General features: G+C 40.6%; 1 protein-coding gene across 2 annotated transcripts; it reads right to left on the minus strand.

Annotated features, from left to right (window-relative positions):
* Positions 1-2,960: 2,960 nt before the first annotated feature.
* On the minus strand, positions 2,961-20,064 carry kcnj2a (potassium inwardly rectifying channel subfamily J member 2a). 2 transcript variants are annotated; one of them, XM_081697729.1, is made up of 2 exons: positions 19,968-20,064; positions 2,961-7,636 (listed from the first exon to the last, which is right to left on the minus strand). In XM_081697729.1, the coding sequence occupies exons 1-2, from the start codon at positions 20,043-20,045 to the stop codon at positions 6,086-6,088; spliced, it is 1,629 nt and encodes a 542-aa protein (XP_081553855.1). In that variant the 5' UTR covers positions 20,046-20,064; the 3' UTR covers positions 2,961-6,085. The 2 variants fall into 2 exon arrangements, 1 of the variants encoding a protein (XP_081553855.1); XR_014117198.1 differs by lacking the exon at positions 19,968-20,064 and adding an exon at positions 10,757-11,041 and having other exon boundaries at positions 7,499-7,636.
* Between the last annotated feature and the right edge of the window lie 6,982 nt (positions 20,065-27,046).

The following is a 27,046-nucleotide window of genomic DNA, read 5'->3' on the forward strand; positions in this document are numbered from 1 at the left end:
GTTGTTTGATTTATTACTTACATTTTGCATTTCTTCTAGGTATCTGCATTGATTCCTTTTCTAAGTTGCTCTGTATAAGAGCATCTGCTAAATGCCGAATATGTTAAATGTAAATGGATATTCTTTAATTCCAGCCCACAGTCTGCCATTCTGGCAACTGTCACCAGCTGACCTCACGTACCTAATGACCCAGGGTGTCAAGTGTCATGTATGCCCCTGCCCTGGGGTTGGGGAGGGGCTTCTTCTAGCATGGCTGTGTCATTGAGCAGAGAGTTGTGTGGGCCATGTGAAGCCAGAAACCCCCTGATGCAGACAGACACAACAGCCCTGAGGATCGCAGGTCTCTGAGTTTATGAGCTGTTCCCAGACTAACACTTCTTCGAAGGGTGTTCCGGTGATAGTTTGGAGGATGGATTGTTTTGTGATTGTTTGTTCACCCCAGGTCCTTCTGACATTGCATTGTTTACCCTTGCTTCTGATCACAGCTGGCCAGAGAGTTTTAAAGGTGCAGGGCGTAGCAGGAGGTTAAATCAGTTGAAAGTGTTACACAAGGGTGTTTGATTTACATGGTTCTTCTCAGGTCTTGTTTTCTCAAGCATTTTTCTTAAAAAAAATGAGCGAACTTGGTATATGTCTTGACTGAAGTAAGTCCTTTATGGGAAATATATTTTGTTGTTGGAATTTTCTGTGAGCAAGCTTGCCTGGCAAGATTATTCAAGTGGGAGGGTTAGCATATAAGCCATAGGTTTTCATGCGTTGTTCCCTGGGAAACAACATATGCCAAGAAAAAAATGTTTTTGGCATTACTAGACACATATTACAAACACCTGTCTATAATTAACTACTGGCTTCTGTGCATACATTTCATTCTGTGGTGTTTTACCTTCATTCAGGTTTCTGTGTGTGCTTTTAATTCTGTGGTGTTTTACCACTGGTCAGGTTTCTGTGTACATTTAATTCTGTGTGCTTTACCACTGCTCAGGTTACGGTGTGTACATTTAATTCCTTGGCAATTTACCTCCGTTCAGATTTCTGTGTGATAACCATTGAGGGGGAAAAAATGACCATTAGGGGAAAAAAACAGGGAAAATGTAAAAGGATCTTTCAGCTTCTTTCATTGCTGGTTTACTTCTGAAGCAGCCGAATGCTCAGAAGTTTGCCTCACGTCCGATGGTCTTAAATGCATGCTTGGAGTAACTGAGAAACAGCAGCACATAAATAACCCATGCTTAACAATGTGAACTCCTCTTCCTTTCCAGCAGGAAGCACAACCTTGGCGTGCTTTTCCTGGTCACCACCTTGAAATGAATAATTCAATAAATAAATGGAATATTAAATGGTGTGACCGGAAAAAGGGTGACTCCTGACCACAGATTTTCCCACCAGCACAGCAGCACAGCTCACAGCACTCTCAAACTGTGGCACCTGAGACTGTTAGCGCAGGCATGTGTTTTCAACCACTCATATGGTCTGCCTTACACTTATAACTTCTGTAATAGGTGCCTTGCTGAACTTAACTGCCACAATTGTATTTCTGTAATGAGCAAGTTCTGCAGGCTTTTCAGAGTGCCTTTAAAATGGAGAGGTTTCCTAACTGTTTACCTGATCATGACGCTATTATCATCACAGATTAATTGATGAAAAATTATAGAATAAATGACTTAAACATGTAAAATGATACATAGACCACTTCTTCTTATATGTGGATATTAAAAGAAAAAAATATCCCGCATGCTGTCTTTTACAAAGAGTGGAAAGGAAGTTCCTACATATAAATGTAAGTTATAAATGTATAACTGTATCTAATGCAGTGAAAAGATTTAATACTGAATGAAAAATAATCTTATATAGACGCCATCTGCTCTTTCTCTCTCTTTCATGCTGCTCTCATCTGGCCCTTTCTTCCTGTCTGTCTTTCTTATTAATGGACCTTATAATGACCATTAGCAAATAGACTAGATCTCCACACACACACACACACACACACACACAGAGTTTGTTCCTTTTTTCCATGGTTTCAGAAATCCAGACTCCTTAAGTTGACATTAGTGTCAATCTCACTGACCTGCAGATGGTGATATTTTCCACTGAGCTGGACCTGGGTAGAGCATCTCCATTATAATCCAGCCCTGGCAGAAGGGAACTGCCAGAGCCACTGTCAGCTCATATTATTTCAAACACATGCTATTTCCTCTCATCAACAACCTGGGGTTTCTCACCTTGACATAATGACATTGGATTACACAGTGGATTACACAGTTCATTTCTCAGAAGCGTAAAACCATGTCATTTTCTGCTCAGTTAGTTGTTTTTGAGTGAAGAGGCATGGATGTGATTATAGATAATAATTATGTAGTAATTACACAACAGAAGAACACCATGCGAATGTAATGGACACTAAGTGATATTTGGTGCAAGGAACATGACATGACATTTTCTTTCCCCTGGGTTATCAAAATGTGAATTTTTAAAAAGCTCCCCCCCCCCCCCCCAGTTGACATTTATGCTCACATCATTTAGCAGACACGCTTGTCAAAAGTGACTTAAGATGTTCTTCGTTGTTTCCATATAACTTATCCTTCTGCTAGTACAACTAGGCTTTTTAGCAATGATGGAGTGATGAACAGGAAGAGAAAGACAGGTGGTATAACTGAGCAGGAGAGTGTGATGTAGACGTGCTGGGCCTCTCTCAGGGTATCTTGGGTCTGCGCAATGTACAACAAAGTGGTCACTGGATTATGAATTGTTTATGTAGTATCTGCCTAAAACACAGATGACCTCTTAAACTTTCTAAACTGTATCCAATTCTCCAAGATGACTTTGATAAATGAGCAACTTAAAATGTAATTTAAACAAAATGCCTTGTATTTTTAAGTCTTGTTTCAATATTTTAATTCTTAGAACACTGCATGGAAGGCAGTAAGAGTTTCCTTTGGAACTGCAAAAAAACCCTTAAAAAACCCAAAAAAACAAAACCCCATACCTATGAATTGAATTTAGTGTTTTAGTATAAACACCATCTACGAAAATAAGAGGGCTGTGGAGACGTTTTGTGTAATAAAATGAAAAAGCTTCACAGTCAGAGCTTTAATAAAACACCCAACCTTTTGCCTTCCCTAGCAGAACATCATCAAATTATGCACAAAAATCTCTTAATTGAAAATGCTCAGATACTCAGAAAGGAACATGCAACTGAGAAATTATCTCACACCTCTTGAAATGGTTATTACGCCACGTTTTCAATTGTAGTCCATACCATGTTTTGATTTTTATTATTTAAGTCAAACACATCTAGCTAATCACAGGTCCTTTTGATCATTCATCCATATTTTATTGAAAAAAGAAAATAAAATATAATGTACAATAATTACAATAATAATAACTTCAATAATATTAATCATAATATAAAAAATCTGTACATTCCATTGTTTTGCAGTACAAGGAAGACTGATACAAAAAGACTGCAAAAGGTGCTGGGATATTTACATACGGAGGAGAAACGCCATACATCAAACATCCATCATTTAAAGGGGCTTTTTCTGCTTCTGGCAGAGTTGACTGTAGGTCAGTTTTTATCAGGCCTGTTGAGATTGGCCACTAACCTAGTGTATTTTTTTTTTTCTAAAACAAATTCAACAGCAAAAAGATAAAAGGCTAAAAACAAAAACTAATACCGATTCATGATAATTCACACCTTCACACACTCAGTATACCATATGTAGCGTGTTTCAATGTGGGGGGAACAAAAATTGTTGGTCTGGGTTTATTATCTCCGTTTAGAGAGCGTTGGAGAGAATATGCTCTGGTAGACACTTCACTAAAGGGGCTGCTAAAGTGCAGACTAGTTTGATAGCAGAATATCTCTAGAAATCATGAAATCAGGGCTATGTGATCACTTTTGGGCACATATCTGATATTCAGTCCTGAGCTCAATGCTGGTGACACAACTGGGCTACTGGATCACAGTGGTGCAGTATCTGTCCAGTTACCCATCATCCCACAGGCTCCACCGCCCTTGTACACGACCTGGATGAGCCATTAGAGTCGTATTGCAGTTTGTCAGGCAGTTAGAGGTTAGTGTTGGTTGAGAAGTCATAACTATATTATTATTATTAAGCAGGTTAACCCTTGTAAGGGTAAAGTGTGGGATAGTGTTGTTTTCTATCCAGTTCTACATATATTAGCTACCTTAAATCTCCAGACCATGATAAGGTGCAGGTTTTACACATGCACAACTACTATTTTTTGTATGAGAATATATATGTTCAACTCAACATGTTTTAAATCTGTGGGTTTCCTAGCAAAATTTTTATAACCTCAAAACACTTGTGTAGCACTAAATGTTTTAGTAACACTGAAGGTGGGTCAGGGATGGGCTTTAGAAGAGGCTAACCTGTAGCCTTATTTCTAAAGGGTTTTCTTATATGTTATTTTGTCTCACAAACATTTGGCTCTGAATATGAAAATAGCTGATAAAATAAATGTGTATTGGGAATTGAGCAAACAAACAAATGAAAATCTCTTCACTTGTAAAATATCTGAATTTTTTGTATCTCTCCACGTTGATTTTGGGACTTATACCTAGAAAGACTTAGACATACTATTTAACACCTGTATAAGAATTTGATGCATTCTTTATGACAGATTGTTTAGAATACTCTTTGGTTTCAGTCATCTCCAAAACCCTATTATAATATGCAACATAGCAGCATGTATAGAAAAACATTCATTAGCACATTCTCACCCTGTCTGTCCCAGTGGATGGGATGACTGCTGTGTTTGGCTTTGACACTGGTCTTACCCTGTGGGAGTTAGCGCTGTAAACAGGCATGTTCCTTGCATTTTCCCCTGTGAGGCATACAATTAAGCCCAAATGACCCATGAAGGGCAAACTGCTGACTCTTCTTGTAATAACAGTCAGGGACCTGTTTGTATCGTGACCACAGGTCACAGACACCTAAGTCATAAGTCCCCAACAGGACTATTTCAGGTGGTACCTTTGACCCAACTATGGCCCTTGGGTTTGTACTTAAAATAGAAAAACATGGTGGTATGAGTGTTAATAAAATACACTGAATTTGCATTGTCGGATGGTGGATTTCATTATTATGTTATTTTCAGAGGTGTAAAAGTTGGGGTTCATAAAGTGGTTGTAACACTATCTGGTTGCTAGTGACTTAGATATCAGACATGAAAGTAGTCCCTGTAACATGGGATTCTAAACTAAGCTCACCTCTGTCTGTACTGGAAAAAAAGACCAGATGTATTAATACAATGTTTGTCTAGCAAACTTTATATTTTCTAACCAAAAGTCTGGTCAGGCTGCAGCAGGAGCATACCTGACACAGGTAAGCAGCTGTTTTTAGACTGAGGCCAAGTGATTAAACAAGTGGAATCAGGTGTGCTCCTGTTTGGGTTAAACCTGCAGTCATTAAAAGGGTTCTCACAATGTGTTTTTTTTTTTGTTTGTTTTTTGTTTTACATTGTTGTGATTTAAAATAGTTATAAAGGGCATTCGAATTGAATTATTCCAGGATAAATTAAGGACAGTGTGCAAATATTAAAACATACACTTTTCAGTGTCTAGAGTTGTGTGTAGGAATCAAGATTTTTGACCATCATAAATCTGTTTGCTACGGGAGTTTTTAAATAATTATGTAGCTGCCACTAAGGACAACACCTTTCTTCTCATATCAGCCATTGCAGGATAAATGCACAGGAAGACATGCCTGACATTTTCAAGTTTTGCATAGCAGTTACATCCTCTCCACTCTGTGACATACAGAAGCAACAGCCTAAAAGGGAGTGTTGCATAACTGGATAACCCCTCCTTTATGTGCACCCCTTAATCAGTGCAATGCCTCAAATCTGTGGTGTTGTTTTTTTTCTTTTATCAACATAATTTTTTGTATGTTTTTAAACCATGCATACTCATAAGAACACTCTTGTTCAGTTCGTCTATTCATGCTTCCTTGCAGCTGTACCGTCAGCTTAAGTCTGCGTCCCTTAAGGGCCTCAGTTCAGTTCAGTGTGCCTGTTATAATAAGCGCAGTCTGCCAGACTGTTTCTTTAGGTCTGTACAGAGTCATATTTCTGACTCCCGTCGCAGTGGCCGGGGTTCTGGGAGCACACTGGCCGGGTTGTAGTCACAGTCCAAGCCCATGTCGGTGTGTGTGCCTGCAGGCCCGAGCCCAGACCGGTCCCCATCCTCCTTTTCCTCTTTGCTCTGAAGTACAACCTCGTTCTCGTAACAGAAGGAGCTGGGATTGGATAGGATGTATTTTTTCTCTGCAAGCTCCCTGGCGCTGCACAGCGGGGTGCTGGGCACTTCGTAGGTCTTGTGGAAGTGAGAGTAGTCCACTTTATAGTAGCTCTTCTCCTCAAACAGCACAGGCTCAAAGCGGTGGCCCCAGAGGATCTCGCCGGCCACATACGAGCTACGGCACTGGGTTGTCATAGCCGTGGCTTCCACCATACCCTCCAAGATCACCACAATCTCGAACTCTGAGCCTTCAAGATCCTGCTTGCTCATGTCATAGAAGGGGCTGTCCTCATCTATCTCATGTACGATGGTGATCGGAGAAACCAAGAAGATACGGTCAATGCCACTGTCGAAGCCCACATCAATGTCCATCTGGTCCAGAGGGATGAATTCCCCCTCTGCTGTAGTGCGAGATCTGATCAGCTGAGCCCGTACATGGGCCTCCACCAGGTGGCTTTTGCGTAGGTTCCCCACCCTCCACATCAAGCATAGCTTATTGTCCCTCATGGCCACCGTAGCGTTGTGGCTGAACACCAGTGTCTCGTTTCGCTTCTTCGGCTTGGCCATCTTGGCCATAACCGCACCTATGATGAAGGCATCGATAATGCATCCCACGATGCTCTGAAAGACCACCATGAAGACCGCGATTGGACACTCGTCCGTCACATAGCGGTTGCCGTAGCCAATAGTGGTCTGTGTCTCAATGGAGAAGAGAAAAGCAGCCGTGAAGGTGCTCACGTTTGAAACGCACTGGGGCTCTTTGTTATCCAAGTCTCCGTGAAAGAAGGCCACCAACCAGAAGATGCATCCGAAAAACAGCCAGGAGAGCAGGAAAGCCAAGCAGAAGATAATGAACATCCAACGCCAACGAATGTCGACGCAGGTGGTGAAAATATCAGCCAGGTATCGCTGGCCCTTGTCGCTGACGTTGATGAACTGCACGTTGCAGTGTCCGTCCTTTTTAACGAACCTGCTCTGGGGCTGGGGCTGGGGCCGCGTGTACACCTTGCCCTTCCCCTTACCACAGCCGTTTGGCACCGTCATAGTGGCCAACTTCATCCCGTCCTCCTCTGATGACACGACGCTGTAGCGGCTGGCCCGCACACTTCCCATCACCTCAGTCTGGGAGGCCTGTGCTGATTCTGCTTTGGAAAACAGTCCGAGTTTCTGGAAAAAGCGTTGGAGAAACAGTTTTGAAACGCTCACGGGGACCGACACAAGCAGGAAACGGTGGAACTGTTCAGAGCAGGACGCAGGAGGCGTCGCTCTGCTCCAGAGGGACCTTCTGACTGGCGGAGAGGTCAACGCAGCCAAGGGAGTGCTGATCAGTCTGCTCTCATCTGCTCCCTTGATCTCATCAGAGGGGCATCCTAACTGAAACCAGAGAAGGCAAAGACGGTTTAGTCTTAATAAGATGAAACCTGAGAAATACAACATCCTCTCTGTGGTCTACTTCAGAGTCTAAGTGTGTAAGCTTGAAAGCTAGACGTTCAATCTGAAACGCATTTCTCATGGAGCTCACTTGTCCTCAGGCATCAGGTTTAAAGATTAAGATTTTGGAACTTCAGTCTTATCCTTTTAACCAAACACCGTGATTAGTGTTTGTTGGGACTGAAACCAATGTTAATACATGTTGATACATGTTCCACTTAAAAACCAGAAGTACTACTGTGAAGCCAGTGAGGACTATGGTTAATCCCTGAGGTTAGATCAAAACTGCAGGTCATGCCAAAAATACATCATTTAGTTCTTAATAATATAAGATAACCCTAGTAACCTTAGATTGTCATTCCCTAGTGTTCAGTGCTAAAAAAAAACTGTGGGGAAAATGATTGATGGTCCATCTTTGATTGACAGCCTTTTTTCTTGGCAGCAATATTATGACAAGATAATTTCAAAGTTTGTCTCCAAGTCACAATTTCTGATCCCATGGAAATGATCTTATTAATTTTAATACCGTCTTTCCAACAATGCTTTGTCCAATCCATTTTTGCATGATGCCACCTGTGGAGCAAACAATGAATGTGCTGCTACGATTACAGATAAGCAGACAAGAACATGTAATTGCATCGAGTGCAATGCTTATTTCCAGTAGTTGCTTGAAGCACTTGTTAATGCCACATGGGTATATTGGTCACAAGCTCCACACTCCAACTGCCTTATTGCTCACTGGTGCATTATTAATGCCCATTTTCGCATACTTTGCTAATCACAGTCGGAGAACATGGAAAATGTTTTGCATGACTTTGTCCTTTAACCAGTGCACTGGCTGGATTTCTCTAACTGGCACCAGGGTGCCAGAAACTTTTCCAGGAACACTCTAAAACACATTATTTTCAGTGTGCTGACCAGGGTGCTCTTCTCTAAAATACAGGGAAGAAGCCTATCACAGATGTATATTTGATAATCAGTGCAACTTAAAGGAAAATGCTTGTTTATATTTCTGTGGAACATGTTCTGCTGCATGATATTTCTGACCTCATTAATTGCTGAAATTAATTTTTACATTTCTTTTATATGGGGAAAGATATTTGAGCTGGCAAGGAACCACTTACCGTACTGAGCCCTGATGCCTAATGCATTAAAGATGATGGAGTATGTAATAACTAGACACGGGAGGACAAACTATTGGTCGAGCTCCAGCAGAGGAGGAAAACAAAACAAGTTAAACCTATTTAGCTGCAGTGTGCACTGCCGAAAGATGTATGGGACTTGAGAGCTGATCCAATGGGACATCATCTCCCAGCTGTACAACGGTCTGTAAGGGATACCTGACGCAGCTAACACATCATTCATTAAGGCCCTTAGTCTGTTCTACGTGTTTAAAACCACCATGTGATTTCACCATCCTAGCAACCAGCACTAAAAAAGATTGTGGATATTTTTTTAAAAATGATTATTATGTTTATCCTCCTAATGCATAGAATGTTAATTTGCTTAATGGAAAAGACTATAAAGAGGTTATGATTAAAGTGATTACAGTATGATTATTATGATGATGAATATTCTTAATAATAATAATAATAATAATAATAATAATAATAATAATAATTATTATTATTATTATTATTATTAATATTAGTAGTAGTAGTAGTAGTAGCAGTTCTCATCTGTGATGTGTGCAAACACAATAAACGTTCACAGCAAGGAGATTTTTGATCCCCAAATTCCTGCATGCCTTCTTTTGTGGCATTTGATTGTGTCCATTGCATTAAACTATCTACATTGTCATCTTATAGCGGATCATCTTAGTGTAAAACACTAATAGCGTTTCAACTAAATGTGAGTCAGACTGATTTGGGACAAAGTTAGACAGTGTATCCTTTAAACTCTGATGGTTGAACATGGCAAAATATTCTGTTGTCTTAATAAGCGTTAATGATCTAATACCTGACGACGCGATGAAACGGCTTAACAGATGCGGTTATTTCCTGTGTGAAATGCAATATGACATTGTTTATGTCTGGGAAAAGTGTTTATTTTAATAGCGTGGAACAGGGAAAACCGGTGGAAAATCTTACATAAAATTCATTTTAACACATGCTTTTGATGCTTGTTCCACATATTTATGTGATTTGATTTTGGGGAAATTCCTTATTCGCTGTAATTACTATTCGTATGATTGAATTACCAAAAGCAAACAACATCTAATCAGTTTGTCAGATAAGTGTCTGCAGCACATCACGAACACAACTGGGTTTAAAAAAAAACGGTCGGGTAAAACAACATCGAACCGTCCCATCCTGCCGTCGGCCTGTTGACCAGCTGAGCCCCAGCCAACACAAGCCCGACAACTGCGCAGCTGTGCTGCGAGGATTACCCGAAATAACCGCGGGGCTGCGAGTATTTAGAGGTGATGAGAAGCACACGAAATTTTGAATAAAAGTACAAAACCAAAAAGACATAGATATAGGGTGCACGGCTCTTTTACAGGACATACAACGTCTGACTTTATGCTGACTAATTGAAGGAGAATATAGGCTGCTATGGAAACGCCAAAGTTAAAAGCGCACGACAAGTTACAACAGGTGCAGGGTAGAGAGACACTATGGGTTACATGAGACTGAAGTTAAATGCAGGGCAGTTATGACCTGGGATCTCTCCGTTTAATCGCTGTTTAGGTCATATCAAAATCTCTTGACGATCCGTGTCGGATACCTTTTACTCATCAATACATTTGTACTACGATACACATTTTAACATTACGTTCCTAAATAATTTATCTTTCATTCTCCCCTGCACAGAAAGCTCACGGATTTGTTTGGTTCCAAGCACACAGCTATTTCGCCTGCAGCTTTTCCGGTACCGCATCATCCACATTGAACTTTCATTGAGGACCTTCTATTACATTCCGCATGAAAGGCACAGGGGCTGCACTTTTTCCTACAGTATCTTTGGTCTTTACTCCTTTGTAATGCCAAGACCAGCTCACCCATTTAAAGTATTACTACAAGCCTGCTAACGACAACATCCCAGACGTTTATTCACCCTTACCTGATAATCATTGGTAGCCTAAATAAACATCAAACAGCTGGTTCCAGTATATCCAACGGCACGTTTAATCTTGATGTCGTGTTGTCTCCACATTTACGACTGGGATACTGGCGCGATACAAAAAAAAAAAACTAAGTCGTCCACGTGTTCAACTGGTTCCGAATATGCGCTTATTCATGTGCTCGTCTGTCGGGGCTTCCAAACAATTTAAATACCCTACACCGGCTAGCTCCGCCTCCTGCTGAAGCCCCAGCCAATCGCCTGGCTCAGGTACAAATGGAGGTCGCGGACGCTGATAAATTCATTTGCGGCACCGAATCAAGCAAAGAATAAACGGAGAAGTAAAGTGACTTATTGTTCCTAGATTATGCAACGGCCAACAGCAGATCTGGAAGGACTGGCTTCATCTTAATTTAACGCCAAGTAATGTTTTAATTTACGTTTTTTCTTTCCAATTAAATCAACAGATTGTAAAACAGACAAGACATTAAAGATACTGCGTGCAACGCGCGGTAATGAAGAAGCGGATGAAACCGTTTAAATAACTTTCCCTCTTCGGCACTTAGAGTCTGATCGGGAAAGATCCAGTCTAACATCATTCACGCTAGAGCTCGAATGGGTATAACTTTATCAGGAATCACGCAGATTATGTTTTGTCATTTCTGATACTGTGATTAGGAGTATTCCAAACATTCACTTTCACCCGGATGTCTAATCCATGCCAAGTATCTTGCAGCAAATTGCTTATTTTTAGGTTTTAAGTATGGGTTTAGAGGAACGACATTCAAATATTGGGTTAACATAGCAGAATCAGTTCACATCTCTTAAACTACAACTCAGATCTGACTTCATTAAACCATCGCGCCATGCATTCTAACAAATGTATTGAAATGAGATATTTATTATTTTTGTATTTTTTGGACCTTTGCTTATTTATTTATATTTAATGATGTAAGGAAATGAAAATCGGCATGACTTAAGTTTTTTTTTTTTTCTCTTCAAAACGGGATAATTAATTATCCCTGTCTAGCACGAGCTCGCGTTTCCTTGCCCTTTCGGACTGCTGCGTGCTTCAACATGGTACAATATCACACTGCTTTAGTAATCATATGCAATGAGCCGTGTTTGAATTTGTTTGTAAAGCTGTTTTGCAGGTCTTATTTTAGTTCCTTTCTTGTTCAGTCTATAAATAATACCGACTATTTATAGCCGCGCTACGGTGCGCGAACTGGCCGACTGCGCGCAGCTTATGTTTACCTTCTGGGTCGATTTAATGCGAGGCTTGGTGAGAACTGCCTCTAACCACAAGGTGGAGGGCTGGAGGCTTAGTGTTTCCTCATGTCCTTTCAAGGCATAGCCAATTGAGGGGAAACCATCCACATGCAGAGGCACAAAGTCTGCGCTAACCAATCTAGATGAACATTTTCCGGCGCTCTAAATAAGTCAGGTGTCAGCATAAGCCTTTGTAACGCAATGCATTGCCTAGTATATAACATGCGTAAGTGTTTGGGATTATGTGGGTCATTTTGGACGGTGAAATAGGGGTGATGCACTTTTTCAGATGTCAAAGAAATATGGTGCCTTAAGCCTGGTCAGGTGTGTGTGTGTGTGTGTGTGTGTGTGTGTGTGTGTATTTGTGTGATATTCCTAGAGCGTGAACAAAGTCTATAATGGCCATATTGAGTATATACCAGCATTTAACAAACTTGTGTTAGTAGCCTAAGTGCAGTTAATGTAAAGGCAAATGCAATATGGACTATCACTATGGAAATAATATGATAGTCTATATTTCTCCAATTCATATATATTTTTCCAAATTATATAAAAACACATAAGAGACATGTGGTCATGCATAGCAGATGCATAACGCCAAATATTTTGTCAGTAGCTTATATGATTCATTCTAAATATATAATAAATGTCTAAAACACACAATAAGCAAAGCAGAAACATTTTTAAATCAGTTTCAGTGAGTTAGTCCTTGTACACAAGTTGCTTCTTTGCTCTTCATCACTTTTGTATAGGCTGAAAACATAAAGCTTATATTTCAATTATCATTAATTCACAGAAAATGTAATTATCCCCATTGAAAATATGATTATCCCAATAAAAATACAATTAACTCTATAGCTCTCTTTGTAGTTTATTATGATGTACTGTATTATCTTCAGGGTCACCTTTCCTTTTTGGGGGTGGAGACCCCCCCAAAAATAGAAGAAACAACAGCCAAATAAAATTAATACAAAGCCAACAACCAAAAAATAAATAAATGAATGAATAAATAAACCCAACCTACAGACTAACATAAATTAACCCAACCTACAAATCAAGATAAATTAATATAAAGTCATGTAATAGGGTAAAAGGAGGGAGTTACCAGAATGTGTACAGTGTACCAGAATGTGTACAGTGAACACTAGTACTCAGTGTTCTACTCACTAGTACACAGAGACTGTACTTAGTGACTGCAGTTAACTTAGTTACTGGGTGTTGTTAACATAATTTAAGAACAGCAACTATGTTTGGACAAACGTCTGATCGGAGCCTCAAAATGAATACTTGATTGTTTTCACCTTCATAAAATAAAGGCATCTTTTATCCAAAGGTACTGGGAAGGTGGGTGTGGGTTTCTGCAGTAACTAAGTGTGAAACATGTGAAGGCAGCATGTAGCCCACTGGTAAAGCTTGTAAACAGCTGACTAAGGATGAGCGGGCCAGTGTCTTTAGATGCAACAGCAGAAAGTGAGTCAGTACAGAGGTCCAGATCATATGTAAAATATTGGCAGGACTATGGTGGTACCTACCAGACAAGAGCCGAGACCTGGACACATATGAGGTGGTTTCCTCTTACAGCAGTATGTTTTGCTGCACATAATGACACCATTGTACTGCATTGCGAGCACAAACACATGAGCTGTGCACTTGCTCCTGGATTGCTTCACAAGTCTCAGTATCTATATCTAGGACATAATCTTTGGACCACGTGGCACTAAGAGAACTGGGCAGGGGTCAGAGGGGATGAAGGCTAATGTATATATAAGAACATATATAATTTGGAAATTTGGCCTTTATTTCAAGGGACCATTTCTAATATTGGACTGAGTGAGAAGCAAGAGCAATATTAAAAAAAAGTTATAAAAGTTTTTACAAAGTCACAGATTTGTAAATATCTGAACAGCTTGGCTCTAGATGATTCAAACACGCTGATTAGGCGTGATTACATGTGGCTGGGGGAGCAGCGATCAAACCCCATCCAGGCAAGAGCTCTATGCTATATCAATAAGAGTCCTTCAGCAAGACTCCTAACACTACACTCACTTACCTCTGTAACATGCTTGAAAGTCATTCTGGAGTGTCTGCCAAATGCATAAAATGTAAATGTAAATTTGATTCCATAAGCACCCCATAACACATACACACCACCTAAGATGGAAAGGGGAATAATGAGTTTGAATATAAAGATCATAACAAAGCGGTAGTGTGAACATATACACTCCTGTGGAGAAAGAGAGTGAGTTGGAGGCAGAGAGACCATAGTGCCCTATAAACTGGATCCAAAATCATTAAACTATTTTTAACAGTAAGCTTACTAGAATACTAGTATGGAGAGGAGAGGGTAGGAAAATGGAAAAAGGAAGTCAGGCTCAAGGTTGAGGAGGATGGTTAGTCTCTCTGCTTCTCAAAGGACCAAATCATGGTAGAATGCATATTGGCCACCCAGTGGTAAAGTAGGAAATTAGAGAGGGCCAGTCCACCCATTTTCTTTGGCTTCAGTTAAATCTTTTTCCATATCCATGGAACTTTTTAAGGCCAAATAAACAGGGAAGTAAGCCTACTGAATAAGGATAGAAATGATTTGGAATAACAGAGATGCTCTGAAAGAGGTAGATATAAACATCTAGGGAGTATATTCATTTTAATAGTATTTATCCTACCAGCCAGAGTTAAAGGACGGAATGACCAGCAGTGGAAATCATCAGCTAAATAAGTGAATAAAGGATTTTTATCAAATAAATAATTAAAATATTTAGTCAAGTTGAGACCCTGGTATTAAAAGTACTGAAAAGACACTTTGGCTACTGTGATACTGGACGTAACCTACCAGCAAAGGTAACTGCCATGAGCTCTATCCAGCTATGCTGTCCCAGTACCCCTAGTGCTATGAGAATAGATTTGTCAGGCTTGGAAATAAATAGCAAATAGTCACATGTTTACAATGACAGTCTGTGCTCCCAACCCCATCTAGAGACCCCCACCATCTTTGTATAGACCTTAGGGTCTCCGCCAGTGGCTTGGTAGCTATGGTGAATGAGCAAGCAGCATAGTCTCCTCCCCCAACACAGAGGGAAGAAACAGGGGAAAGATCCTGGTTTGTTGTTAGTGTGCACACAGGCTGAAGCTGAGGAATGCATCTGTTTGGCCCATGATATCCCTGAGACCAGATCTCCTCGCTGCATCTTAGCATCTCAAGTAGAAGCACTATAACATAATCTAACATTCACAATTAAAGTTATTTGAGCTGTATCAATAACAGATGGCAGAACAGGGGTCCTTGCGCTTATGTTAGGTGGTATAGGGACAGTAATGGAAGCTTCCAGATTCAGAGGATTCATTAAACATGTTAAGTAGCAGTGATGCTAATTTGTTTATGTATTTAGAAATTCTGCTACAGGGCCCGGGCATTTTCTGTTCTGCATGAATAGTTTTCAGCCTTGTCTATGGTAAAAGGTTTGTTTTAGCCTAGAGGTTGTTTCTGAGTCAGTGTTAGGAGGATTTAAAGAGCTGAAGAAAATGTTGCATTGTGTCTCAGTAGTCACTCTCAAAAGTGAACAGGTCCATGTAAAAATGAATGAACTGTTGGTTAATCATGGGCCAGCTGTGTTGCCATTGGAAGTGCCAATCTGAGTACTGTGGTGTGAGGATGAAGATGTGTAAACGATATAAAAGTAATTTAGTTTCTTCATCAACAAACTCTGAGTAATGGGGCTTTTGTAACATTTCAGCTTTAGAAGCTGGGGTATCATATTCTGTCTTAGTGGCTCAGAGCTGAGTTGCATTCATAGTCTTCAGTTCTGCCAGTGTTTTGAAGAGGCTGGATCTCTTTTTCCATATTGATTCTTCTCTGATGAGAAGAGTAAGATATGATCTCTCCCCTGAGGTAAACTTTGCTTTTTCCCAGATTATAGCTGCAGAAGTACCTGATGTTGACATTAGTTGAGATGAAAAGGTCAAAGCAGTTGTTTATAATCTTAAACTCTGCGTCCAACAGCAGTAGTGAAAACAGATCCAAGGGACCAAGTTGAGGATCCACCTGAGAAGGTGATTTCTACTATGACAACCACATGTTTAGATATTATTTTGGGTTATATGAGCAGGAACCAACAGGGGGAGAAGAAAAAAAAAATCAATCTGTGAAAAAGTATTTTGGACGGGGGAAGAAATAAGAATATTGTCTTGTACTTGGCCTAAAACAATGTCAGACATCTGACTTGGCAAATTGCTTTAAAAATGACAGAATGAGTTTTGCTGATTTAGAGAGGGTAAATGGTTTGTTAGAGGAACAGTCTGAGCTGGGGTCATGGCAACAGTTAAAATCCTCTCCAAGTATTAACTAACTTGAGTTTAAGTCAGGAAGTAAAAATAATAATGTTAAAAAGCCCTCATTATTCCAGTTTAGGCCATAAACATTGGCAAGAATGATTTGGGTGCCAAATATTTTCCCAACAACTATAACAAAGCGCCTGTTTGAGTCTGATTTGACTTTGGAGCCTGAAAACGGCATTGATTTATGAATAATGATTGCTGCACCTCGAGCCTTGCTAGAGAATGACGAATGGTAGAACTGGCCAACACAGACCCCATTGACTTTGAGGCGATCTGATGGCTTAAGGTGAGTTTCTTTAATGAATTCTACTTTGGAACTTGGATTAGTTAAATGGTTAATCTCCTTGTTTAGGTGTGAATTTAGTCCTTCATCATTGTAGCTAACCGCCCTTAGTGCAGTGCCTGATGCTCCAACACTAATGCAGCGTGTCGGAGGTTGTGTGGCAAAATGAATAACTGGCACTGCCCAGTAACACACCAGTCATCAGAGAGAGCAATACTTTATTTGGACAGGGGTGAAAAATGTTTGAGGTAACAATGGGAGAAAGTAAAAAGAGAAGAGAAAATGCAACGACAGCGTAAATAACATGGAACAATGAAGAATTTAGCAAACAAAAGGGCAGCCACACTTCATCACCCCATCCCCCAAGCACACAACTGGAAGTGCAGTCAGCAAGGGGACAACTCCAGTAGAATAAACTACGTCCTTTAGTTCTTAACTCCTATGACCCCCATACCACTACAGTTTAAACCTAACCTCACAGACATAAGTATCTCTGAAAAAAAGAGCAAAATATAAAATGATAAGAATCTGTAAATTAATAAAAGATTGTGGTTGCGGCTTAAGGAAAAAAGCAATACAGTAAGTGCAGTGAGTGCAATAGCCTCGTTTTTAACAGTAGAACTGAACTGACCAAGTCACCTGAGTCAAGATATTATGGTTCGAAAGTGACCTAATAAAATAAAGTGAAGCCATATTTTAGACTTGTTAGTATGCAGTTATAACATAAATAAGCAATCTAGTGTATTCTGCTCCTTATAGCATACTCACAAAAGATAATGGTGATTATCACCTACAGCACTACGTAGAACCTGATTCCCCAGGGTCATTCAGTGTGCTGAGAAAGTTACTGGCCTCTGGAGCGGACTGAAGCCATTTCTTCTCACCAGACTGCAGTGTAATGTGTACTTTGGCTGTATAAAGCAGTGCATGCTGGAAACTATTTTTGTAAAGCTGAGCCATGAGGGGTTTGTATTTGGTTTGCTGCTATATAACATCTGTGCTGTAGTCCTTGAAGAAATGGATTTAGCACCCCTGGAACAACAGCTCTCATCACTGTAGAGCCTCATGGATCACTCAACCATTAATCTCATACCAGCTAAATCAAAGAATGATGGGCCATGGTTTGCCTTGCGGACCAGCTTTGGGTGTGAGGCTTCAGTGGGCTCTGTCCGGCACTGGATGAGTGGGGGGACTCGACTGCCAAGGATCACACTGAGAAGGATCGGAGAGGAAACCTTTATAGGACGCTGGTCTTCCGACTCAGGTACGCTAACAACATGAATGTTCTGACATCTGCTGTGGTTGTCCAGGTGCTGTTGCGTTCCTGTAAGGTAGAGCCAGACACCTGCAGCTGCTGTAGTTGTAGGGCAAAATCTGTGACACTGGATTCAAGGGGAGGTGTGGGGCTGTCCACGATCAGACACTGTAGAATGGATGTTGTCTAATTTAGATGCCAGTGATGATAAAGAGGAGTCAAAGTCGGCGGGGAGTGCGGCTCCCCGTTCATCCAGGAGCCAGCTAATCTCTGCCATGTTTATGATAGTCACAGGTGGTGAAGTTCCTTCTGGGTCTTTGTCAGCCTGTTTTCTCCCCACATTAGACATTGTGCATTATATTGTAGTAACATTTAAATGCATGCTTTTAATAATCAAAATGGAAAAGGTGCAGTTAGATGTGAGAAATGATGAGGAATGTGCGAAAGAGTCACAGCCGTGCCTACACCATGCACTGCATCCCAGAAGCCTCCCAGGGTCCCAGAAGCCTCACAGGGCTGATCTTGGTTAATCTTTCCTTTGCGATGATTCTAGACCCACATATTCTTTGGGCTGAGCCTAATAGACAATGTTTAGACCCAAAGCGATTGTGTGGTTTGGTGAAGATTGGTTATTCATATTCATCTTTGTATTCATTAATTAATTCATCCATTAGTTATTGGTTTATGTTTAATGTTTGCAGTTTTGATCATTTTCCATCAAACACATTTTGGAACTGATCCCACCTGTCAAAATGTATCTGAAAAAAAAAAAAATGATATTCTTGATAATCTTTCAATGCAGGCATCTTTACTAGGCTGTATGTTCAGAAGCCTACCAGTAGATGAGTTCTATGGATGTTCTTGTTTTGAAGTTTTGAAGAAAATAACATCTGTGACAATGCACTTACATGATGTGATGTATTTATTTTAGCATTAAACAGACCATTCTGTGTTGTGAGTGAATGCTATTGTCTACACAAGCAATACCCTATGTGATGTCTATTTGATGTAGCCTAGGCGTTGCATTATCCTTTAGGTCCAGTACTTGATTGTGGTTTAGCTTCTGGAATAGCATTTCTGGTTATTATGCATTTTTTAACCCAGGATTTCTTCCAATCATATCTCCACAGATAATGTCAGTGGGTTGGCATGTGGCAGCTCGTATTTAGGGCTTTGGGAAGGCTTGCTTTGTTCAAATTCTTCTGCGCTGATTTCAGGCAATGGAACCTTAATGGTTTGGTGAAACAGGGAATAGTTTACTTTGTAGTACTTCCTGTTAACTTTGAGCATTTCCTGAAACCTCTGACCCCACATTATTTCACTGGGGATGTAGGAGGTACGCGTCTGGTGGGTAATCCCACTGAGGTCGTCTATGTAGGTGAAAGACACCACCAGCTCAAAACTCTCTCTCTGCAGGTCCTGCAGACTCATCTTGTAGAAAGGACTGCTGGGACTGATTCTATGGACAATGGTGGCTGGCATGGCAAGAATTATATGTTTGGTTTGTATCTCTAAGTCATTGTAGGATATGTCAATTTTGCCAGTTGTGCATGCCAATTGTCGTATCAGCTGGGCTTGGGCAATGCCCTCTAGCACGTGGTTACGACGGAAGTCCCCTACCCTCCAGGATACACACAGGTGTCCATCGCGCAGGTTTATCACTGCGGTGTTGCTGAAGCCAACCGTCTGGGCTCTCTTCCGGGCTGACGCCATCTTGGCCACAACGATTCCTATTATGAAAGTGTCGATGAAGATGCTGATGATGTCCTGGATGGTGACGACGACGATGGCCACCATGCAGTTCTCGGACATGCCTCGAGCGCCATAGCCGATGGTGGACTGCGTCTCAAGGGAGAAGAGGAACGCCGCAGTGAAGCTGTGGACCTCGTAGACGCATGGCTCACTGGTCAGGTCATTCATGTCGCCGTGAGCCAGCGCGATGACCCAATACAGGGTCCCAAATAGGAGCCAGGACAATATGTAGGACAGGGCGAAAGTCAAGAACATGACTCTCCAGCGGATCTCCACCAGTGTGGTGAAGATGTCAACCACGTACCGTTGCCACTCACCGGGGACATTTTGGAAGGCTGTGTTGCAGCTGCCGTCTTTGCGCACGTAGCGTCTCTTCTTGGAGTTGCAGTCAACATCTGCAAAGATGCCACGGGCACTGCTGCAGTGCCTCACGTTGGAGTACAGGGCCGTGCTGGAGCTCATGATGTTCTACTGGAAAATCTAGAACCAAAAAACGGACACGTGAGTGTCTGTTACACCAGAATGGCAGACTCGATAACAGGGTCTATGTGTTGGCTAACTGGCCCTGCTCCCTTGAAATGCACTGTCCTGGAGACTTTGGCTCAACCTAACACACTTGATTTTAAATTGAGATGCTTTGTAAGATCTTTAGTAGGTTTCTCCTGGTTTAAATGATTATTAAGTAACACTCAGTGGTGTTTGAGGCTACTCTGTCTGAATATGGTGAGACATGATTAGTGCTACTGAAAGACCTGCAGATGTTATTTTTAAACTATGATTAACAGTGTATCTAATTAATATTCGTCATCATTAAAGGAAAGGTAATGAAAATCATATTCACCACAGTATACTTGATGCTATTGACTGGGTAAGTCAGAGATTTAACTTCAGCAGAAGCACCTCTAGCTACTTTGCAAGTCTGCTATTTGCTAAAATATCAGAGCTGTGAAATGACTGTAGTGTTCACAGAGAAAACATTTTTTTTTTTAAACATTCAGTGATGCTCATGTACTATTACAGGTATTCACAATATCACAATTATTATGCTTTATTATTTATTATTGATAGAAGATGAACACTGATATATGTAATATGCATCAGTCACTATATTTTGGAAATGTAAAAAAAAAACAAACTGCCAAATTATGGAAATGGAAATAAAAATAAACAAATTCTGGAGAAATGCTGTTTGAAAGGAGGTTGGGGGGACGGGACGTTGAGCTAAAATGTTAAGAAAGTCATGTTTTCCTAACCAGCCTGTATGAAAAAGTCAGTACATTTTGATGAGAACAGAATATGAGTAAATGGTAAGTTTCTATGTCTCATTTTATAAGGCAAGATGCAGACTGAAATAAATAGTGCAATCATTTCACAATGTCACATAACTGTACAGCTGCGTGCTTGCTAACATATCTGCGGATGGACATCCTCCTGGAATGCCATTCCATCTTAATGTTACATCTTTAATTGTTTTTAGAGTAAAACACTGGTGACGCTTAAAACACTAGTGGTTCAATGGACTTCCACTGCCTAAATATGGCAACAGTAAAAGCTAAGCTGTTTGGTAAACAGAGGCATAGTTTGTGTGTTGGTCACCAGGGCTGTGGAGCGTGCTGGTCGACGAATAGACTCTGGGTGGGTGGAACAAGAGACGGCTTGTGGTCAGGGGGCTGGTCATTCCATGGTGGTGATTTAGCACCAACAGCAACTGGAAACAGACCCTGAGCGGGCCACCAGTAAATGTGGGACGGATCAGGAAGGGTTCAGGGTGTTCCTTGGCATCATCCAAAAAGCCGTCACGATCCCTTTGAGTGGAAGTGATCTCTGAATGCTAACGCATTTATCCACACGAACCCTAATCTGAATAATAATGAATGACAAACCTTATATGAAATATCTGCAACATTCATCGTCAAATAAAATGACCCAAAGAACTGAGAAGGTGAATCAATCCAACAGTGTCTGTAACTTCTCTTGTATTATCAGATTAGCAGATGTGTCACACTCAGGTACTGAATCAGTTGTGCCAGAGTTTGGATTAGGCTTAAAGTAAGGAAAATCCAGAATGGTGGAGTCAGTAGAGGGATGTCACAAGTAAATACTGAAGCTCTTAAATGAATAATGGGTTCTTGTGATGGGTCACAAGTCCAAGCTAAGGAAGTAAACCAACCTTTTTTCTGTATGGTGACTTATTTACCTGTGAATTCAGTACAGACTCTCTGCAGCTGGTTTGCAGATCTAAATCAGAAGTGTCTGAGCATGATCTGGACTGTACAATGGCACTCACGCTGACCAGGTTCTTTGTGTGTAGAATCAAAGCAGCCATGAAAAGGCCATCATGATGGCAGTTCCCAATGATGACAGAGTTTGAGCAGGGCTGATATCTCCTCACCTGTCACCTCTCTGTGCTATTGTAAAGGGAAATGTTTTATGTTTGGAAGTAACAATTTGTGATTGAATTGACATTTGCGTCTATAGTTGTGGAGTGTCAGTGGCATTGGTGTTGCAGTTACTTTGCAATGTGGACTTTCCCCCTCGAAACAGAGTGCTCTGTCCTTTAGCCTTAATTTCATGCATGAGCAAACATATCTACCCCCTGCCCCCACTCACACACACGTATGCACACACACACACTCATGCGTGTGTGCGCATACATGTCAAATGTTTTCCAAGTTTATGGCAATGCAAAACATATAAATATATTCTCACACACACACACAGACACACACACAGACACACACACACACACACACACACACACACAGGTGCTTAATTTCTTATTTAATGTTTGTTAGAACTGAGATTTCTTAGAATTGTGGCTCAGTATTACTGCCTGTGATCACCAGTAATGTTAAGAGAATGAGTTAGAGTAACAAAACACACACACACATTACAAACATTACATACATCCACATATGTTTTACACACTGTTCCACATTTACTGAGATGTATTTTGTTGCATTCATGCTAATGTATTTCACACACTTTGTATATGTTAATTACTGGATCCATTGCCGGAGCCATTGCGATGCTCGGTGAATTAAACCGAACCGCAAGCCCAGAAACACTGGACCCGCACATATGAAGCTTTTTTTCCATTTGTTTCCCCAAGGCAGAGCCTGGAAGTGCCAGATAAATGAGCGGGCCGAGCATAGTGCTGGCCGGCGCTGAAACTCTGCGGCTGTGCTGAGATGCAGGCATGCTCCCTCTGAGTGTGTTGTTGTCAGTGGACCACATGGCCTTTCACTCACCCGAGCCCTGGCGTGCCCACTTTCCGCCTGCTTTTCCTACTCTTACCGTTAAAGGAAACAATTAAGCGAAATCGTCTGCTACGTATCAAAAAGCGGACTGGCCGATCAGTGGAATTCTCCGGCTTGTGCTCTCTCTCTGTCTCTCTCTCTCTCTCTCTCTCTCTCTCTCTCTGTCCCTCCCTCGCCATGGCAATATTCTCTGCCTTTGTCTCTTTGTCTTTTCTATGTCTCTTTTGGTCAACCATGAGGAGTTTGCATACTTTGAAAACTAGAATTGAGCAGACAGAAAGAGAGCATGTGTGGTGTGTGTGTGTGTCTCTCTGTGTGTGTGTGTGTGTGTGTGTGTGTGTGTCTGGGTGCGCGTGTGTGTGTGTCTGGGTGCGTGTGTGTGTGTGTGTGTGTGTGTGTGTGTGTGTGTGTGTGTGTGTGTGTATGTGTGTGTCTCTGTGTGTGTTTAGGGCTTGGTGGCAGTGGTTGGGGGACATGGAGAGAATTCATTCCATAGTTTTTCCACAGTGGGTTTTGTCATAATTTTCTTCACGTGTTCTGTCATTTTCTTGCCTGTTGTTTGATTGGCTTTTCTTGTACTTTGTAGGCGTTTCCTGTGTCTATTTTAAGATCGGGGTCAATCTGGAAATGTTTACCATTTTGTGATTCACTTTTTTCTCTGCTTTCCCCTCTGCCCAGTGTCCATGCGGTTTATCATACATAATCGATCGGTCGCCTGGAGATCTATGCAACAAATCTTTGTGATCCTGCTAGTTTGTGCCATTTTCAACATTCGCATGCCATCGTGTGGCTGTCTGGGTCAGAAGAATGTAACATCTTCAGTTCTATTTGTCTTTTTCTATTTGCATGTTTTTGAGAGGTTGTTTTAGGTGGCTAAAGTCATACTTATATGTCCTAGTTGACATATATAGAACGTCACTCATGTCATAGTTGTTTGCGTGCTTGTATTCAGCATTCTTATTCTTGCCCCTTCTATGTCACTGAAGAGGAATAGCCAAATGTGTTTGGTGTGTCTTTAGTTTAGAGCAAATTCATTCACCCGAGCTTCATAACACAGCACATTGTCCACTTTACTAAACCTTGTATATTGCACTTCCTGTGTAGGTTTGTCTCGATGAATGACCCCTTTGAAAGGATCTTCCTAACAGCTTTGGGATACCTTATGTAATGCATCTAATCTTACACAGAGCATTTCTTTGACTGAGACAGACACTCCTACACAGCTATTGTGTCCCTCTATCATCTGTATCATCCTTTCTTCTGTGTTGATGCAGTGCTGTGATGGCTTAACACTGCTGGCTGAGCTTTGAGTGAGGCTCTTGCTGGGGTGTAACCCCGTGTGAAGCAGCTACTGCCAGAGTGGAATGCAATGAGCAGAGAAAACTCTGGTGTACTCCATGAAACCCGGGGTGACAGAGGGGGCAAGAAAAGAAAATATGGAAACTGGAAGCATCCACAGGCGGGAGACAGCTTACTCAGGGCCAAACCGCTACTAGCGTCCTCAGTGCTAAATGATAACCCCACCCTGCTGAGTTTCAGCCTCCACTAGCTGAACTGGGTGAACTGAGCCTGGGGTCAGTTTATGAGCACTACTTAAGAAAGAGTTCTTGCCTGAAATATCTTTATGGTTACAAAACTGGGTTAATCTGATATATATATATATATATATATATATATATATATATATATATATATATATATATATATATATATATATATGTCCATTTCACATTGGTATTAGAAGGTTAGACATTAGACCTGTTCACATTGGTAGTAGAAAGTTAGACCTTTTCACATCAGTATTAGAAGCTTAGACCTGTTCACATTGGTCTTAGAAGCGTAGACCTATTCACTTTGATATTAGAAGGTTAGACATTAGACCTGTTCACATTGGTATTAGAAGGTTAGACCTGTTCACATCGGTATTAGAAGGATAGACCTGTTCACATTGGTATTAGAAGGTTAGACCTGTTCACATTGGTATTAGAAGGTTAGACCTGTTCACATCAGTATTAGAAGGTTAGACCTGTTCACATTGGTATTAAAAGGTTCTAGCTGTGGTGCATTGTCATCCAGTCACAGTTACATTTTCACCCACCTGGGCAGTCTCATCCTTCTCTGTTCAAGCCTTGTTTCCTTTGTATTCAGCAAAATTGTTATGCACCACTAAATTAAACTCTAAACTACCACCAGAAATCTTAAATTAGATCATGTTTTTGAAAGTTTATAAAGTGTGACTTCTAACAAGAAAATCCATTCATTTTTGCATTTACATAGCTTAAACTATCAACTAGAAAATACAATCAACAATAACTGTCAATGTGTGCAACAATCTAATAAAAGGTGTTACAATCTTTACTATTAAAAGGCCAGTAGTAATTTTTTGGATGAGTTACATCATCTCAAATCATTAAAAGTGTAATATATGCTACTCTACTCAATTTCATTCTGGATTAATATTTATAGTATTAATGTTATATCAATCCACAGAAAGGCAAAGATAGCTCTGTACCCCAATCATACCTACCATGAAAGTGTAAGCTGAAAATAATTTATTTAATTACTTAGGGAACTTAGTGTATCATAAATTATCCACACAAATGCAATTTTATTAAATAATAATCACCTTTTTAAAATCACCTTTGTTATTTTTAAAATGATAAAATGGTTTGCAGGTAGTTTTATGTGTGCTTATATAATGTATGTTTATGGGCCATTCTTATGATTTGGAAAATAGACAAACATTTTTCAACACAACTGAACTAGCCTGTTTTATTGATGATTTGCTCAGGTAGATTCAAAATATGGGGTTTTATACTTTTCTCTTTTGAGTGTCAATGTCTCTAATATGAACTTGCAACTGTAATTGAACTGAAAAATAAAACAAATAATTTTTTGCCATCTAGGAATATAGTTAGTTAGTTAGTTATAGTTAGTGTGTAATTACACTATGCTGTACATGCAAGGAGACAAGCAAACATCTTATACAGTATCCTGCTAGATTTTTGCCTGTAGCGAATGAGATTCTAGGTAATAAATGCATGATTACAGTAATTACATTTGCTATCAAACCGGCAATAAATGCAACTATGTTTAGTGACATGGACTGTGAAGTAGGGACCATGGAAAAACAGCTGGATGATCTAGACCAAATATTCAGCAATATAACACATAATTTGCACTGTCCTGGAATTGTTGTTTCCTGGCTTCAGTTTCTGATTAGCTTCTATAGATTTGTTTTACTGCCAGAAGTTGAAAGCAGCCTTGTAGTGCAGGAGTATGAGTCATCTCACACAGTTCTTCCTCTGCTTTGTTTGTGAGGGCACAGTAGCTACACTTTTTGGGGTCATCTAGTGCATCTGTTTCACTCCAAACCTTATTTTCATTGACTTGCCTCAAATAGCATATCATGCTATGCAATATAGTTATTAAAACAGTATGAATAGTCCGCATTTACGAATAGAAGCTATATTAGTTTCGTCGCGTCAGTGCAAAACTAAACGAATACACCCAAAATAAATAAATACAAATAAAAATAAAAATATGTGATATGTTGTGCAGCGCAGCGCATAAACTATCAAGTTTACTAAAGTGAATCCACAGTAGCGTACCCGTGTCAGATTATTGGTACAGTAATGTCGCGTCCCAAGGTAAATCAAAACGGACAAGTAAATGAGATCATGCATATTGAAGACCGAGCACACTCCTGACAGCTGCGGTAAAACAGGTGCATAAAAATGTCACTTTCACCAAGATGGGAACTGCATACTTGTGCCGAGTTGATGACTTCAGTTCTACTTTTAAATCATTGTACTCGGTCTGTATCTGCATCGTCTACTTTAACAAATAGTACTGTTACAGAAAAAAAGGTTCCTGGCATTCCGAGATCCTGCTAGGGCTAGTCATGTGTGTGTTAGCCAAATGGGTGCGCTTGCAGAGTTTTGTTGGTGACTCGCATGTGTGGCCAAACATTTTATAGAAGAGATCACCTCGGCTTCTTACCGAGACGTTCACCATTGGACCGGTTCGATCTCTTATGAATCGATACCGTCATATGCAAATGAGGACAGTAGTACCGTATTTCATGCGAACGGTAAAATAGGCTGGCAGTCCACGGTTACAAAAGAGAAAACGTG

Source organism: Electrophorus electricus, chromosome 15 (genome assembly GCF_041902795.1).
Source record: "Electrophorus electricus isolate QZ-2024a chromosome 15, ASM4190279v1, whole genome shotgun sequence".
Classification (NCBI taxonomy): Eukaryota; Metazoa; Chordata; class Actinopteri; order Gymnotiformes; family Gymnotidae; genus Electrophorus; species Electrophorus electricus.

What these genes read in the sequence shown, in the direction of transcription:
- kcnj2a (XM_081697729.1), bottom strand. Translation starts at nt 20,045, where the DNA reads ATGTTGACTGCAACTCCAAGAAGAGACGCTACGTGCGCAAAGACGGCA. An exon ending in AGCCTTCCAAAATGTCCCCG is followed by an intron (nt 7,637 to 19,967) that starts GTGAGTGGCAAC and finishes CTCTGGTTTCAG; the next exon opens with TTAGGATGCCCCTCTGATGA.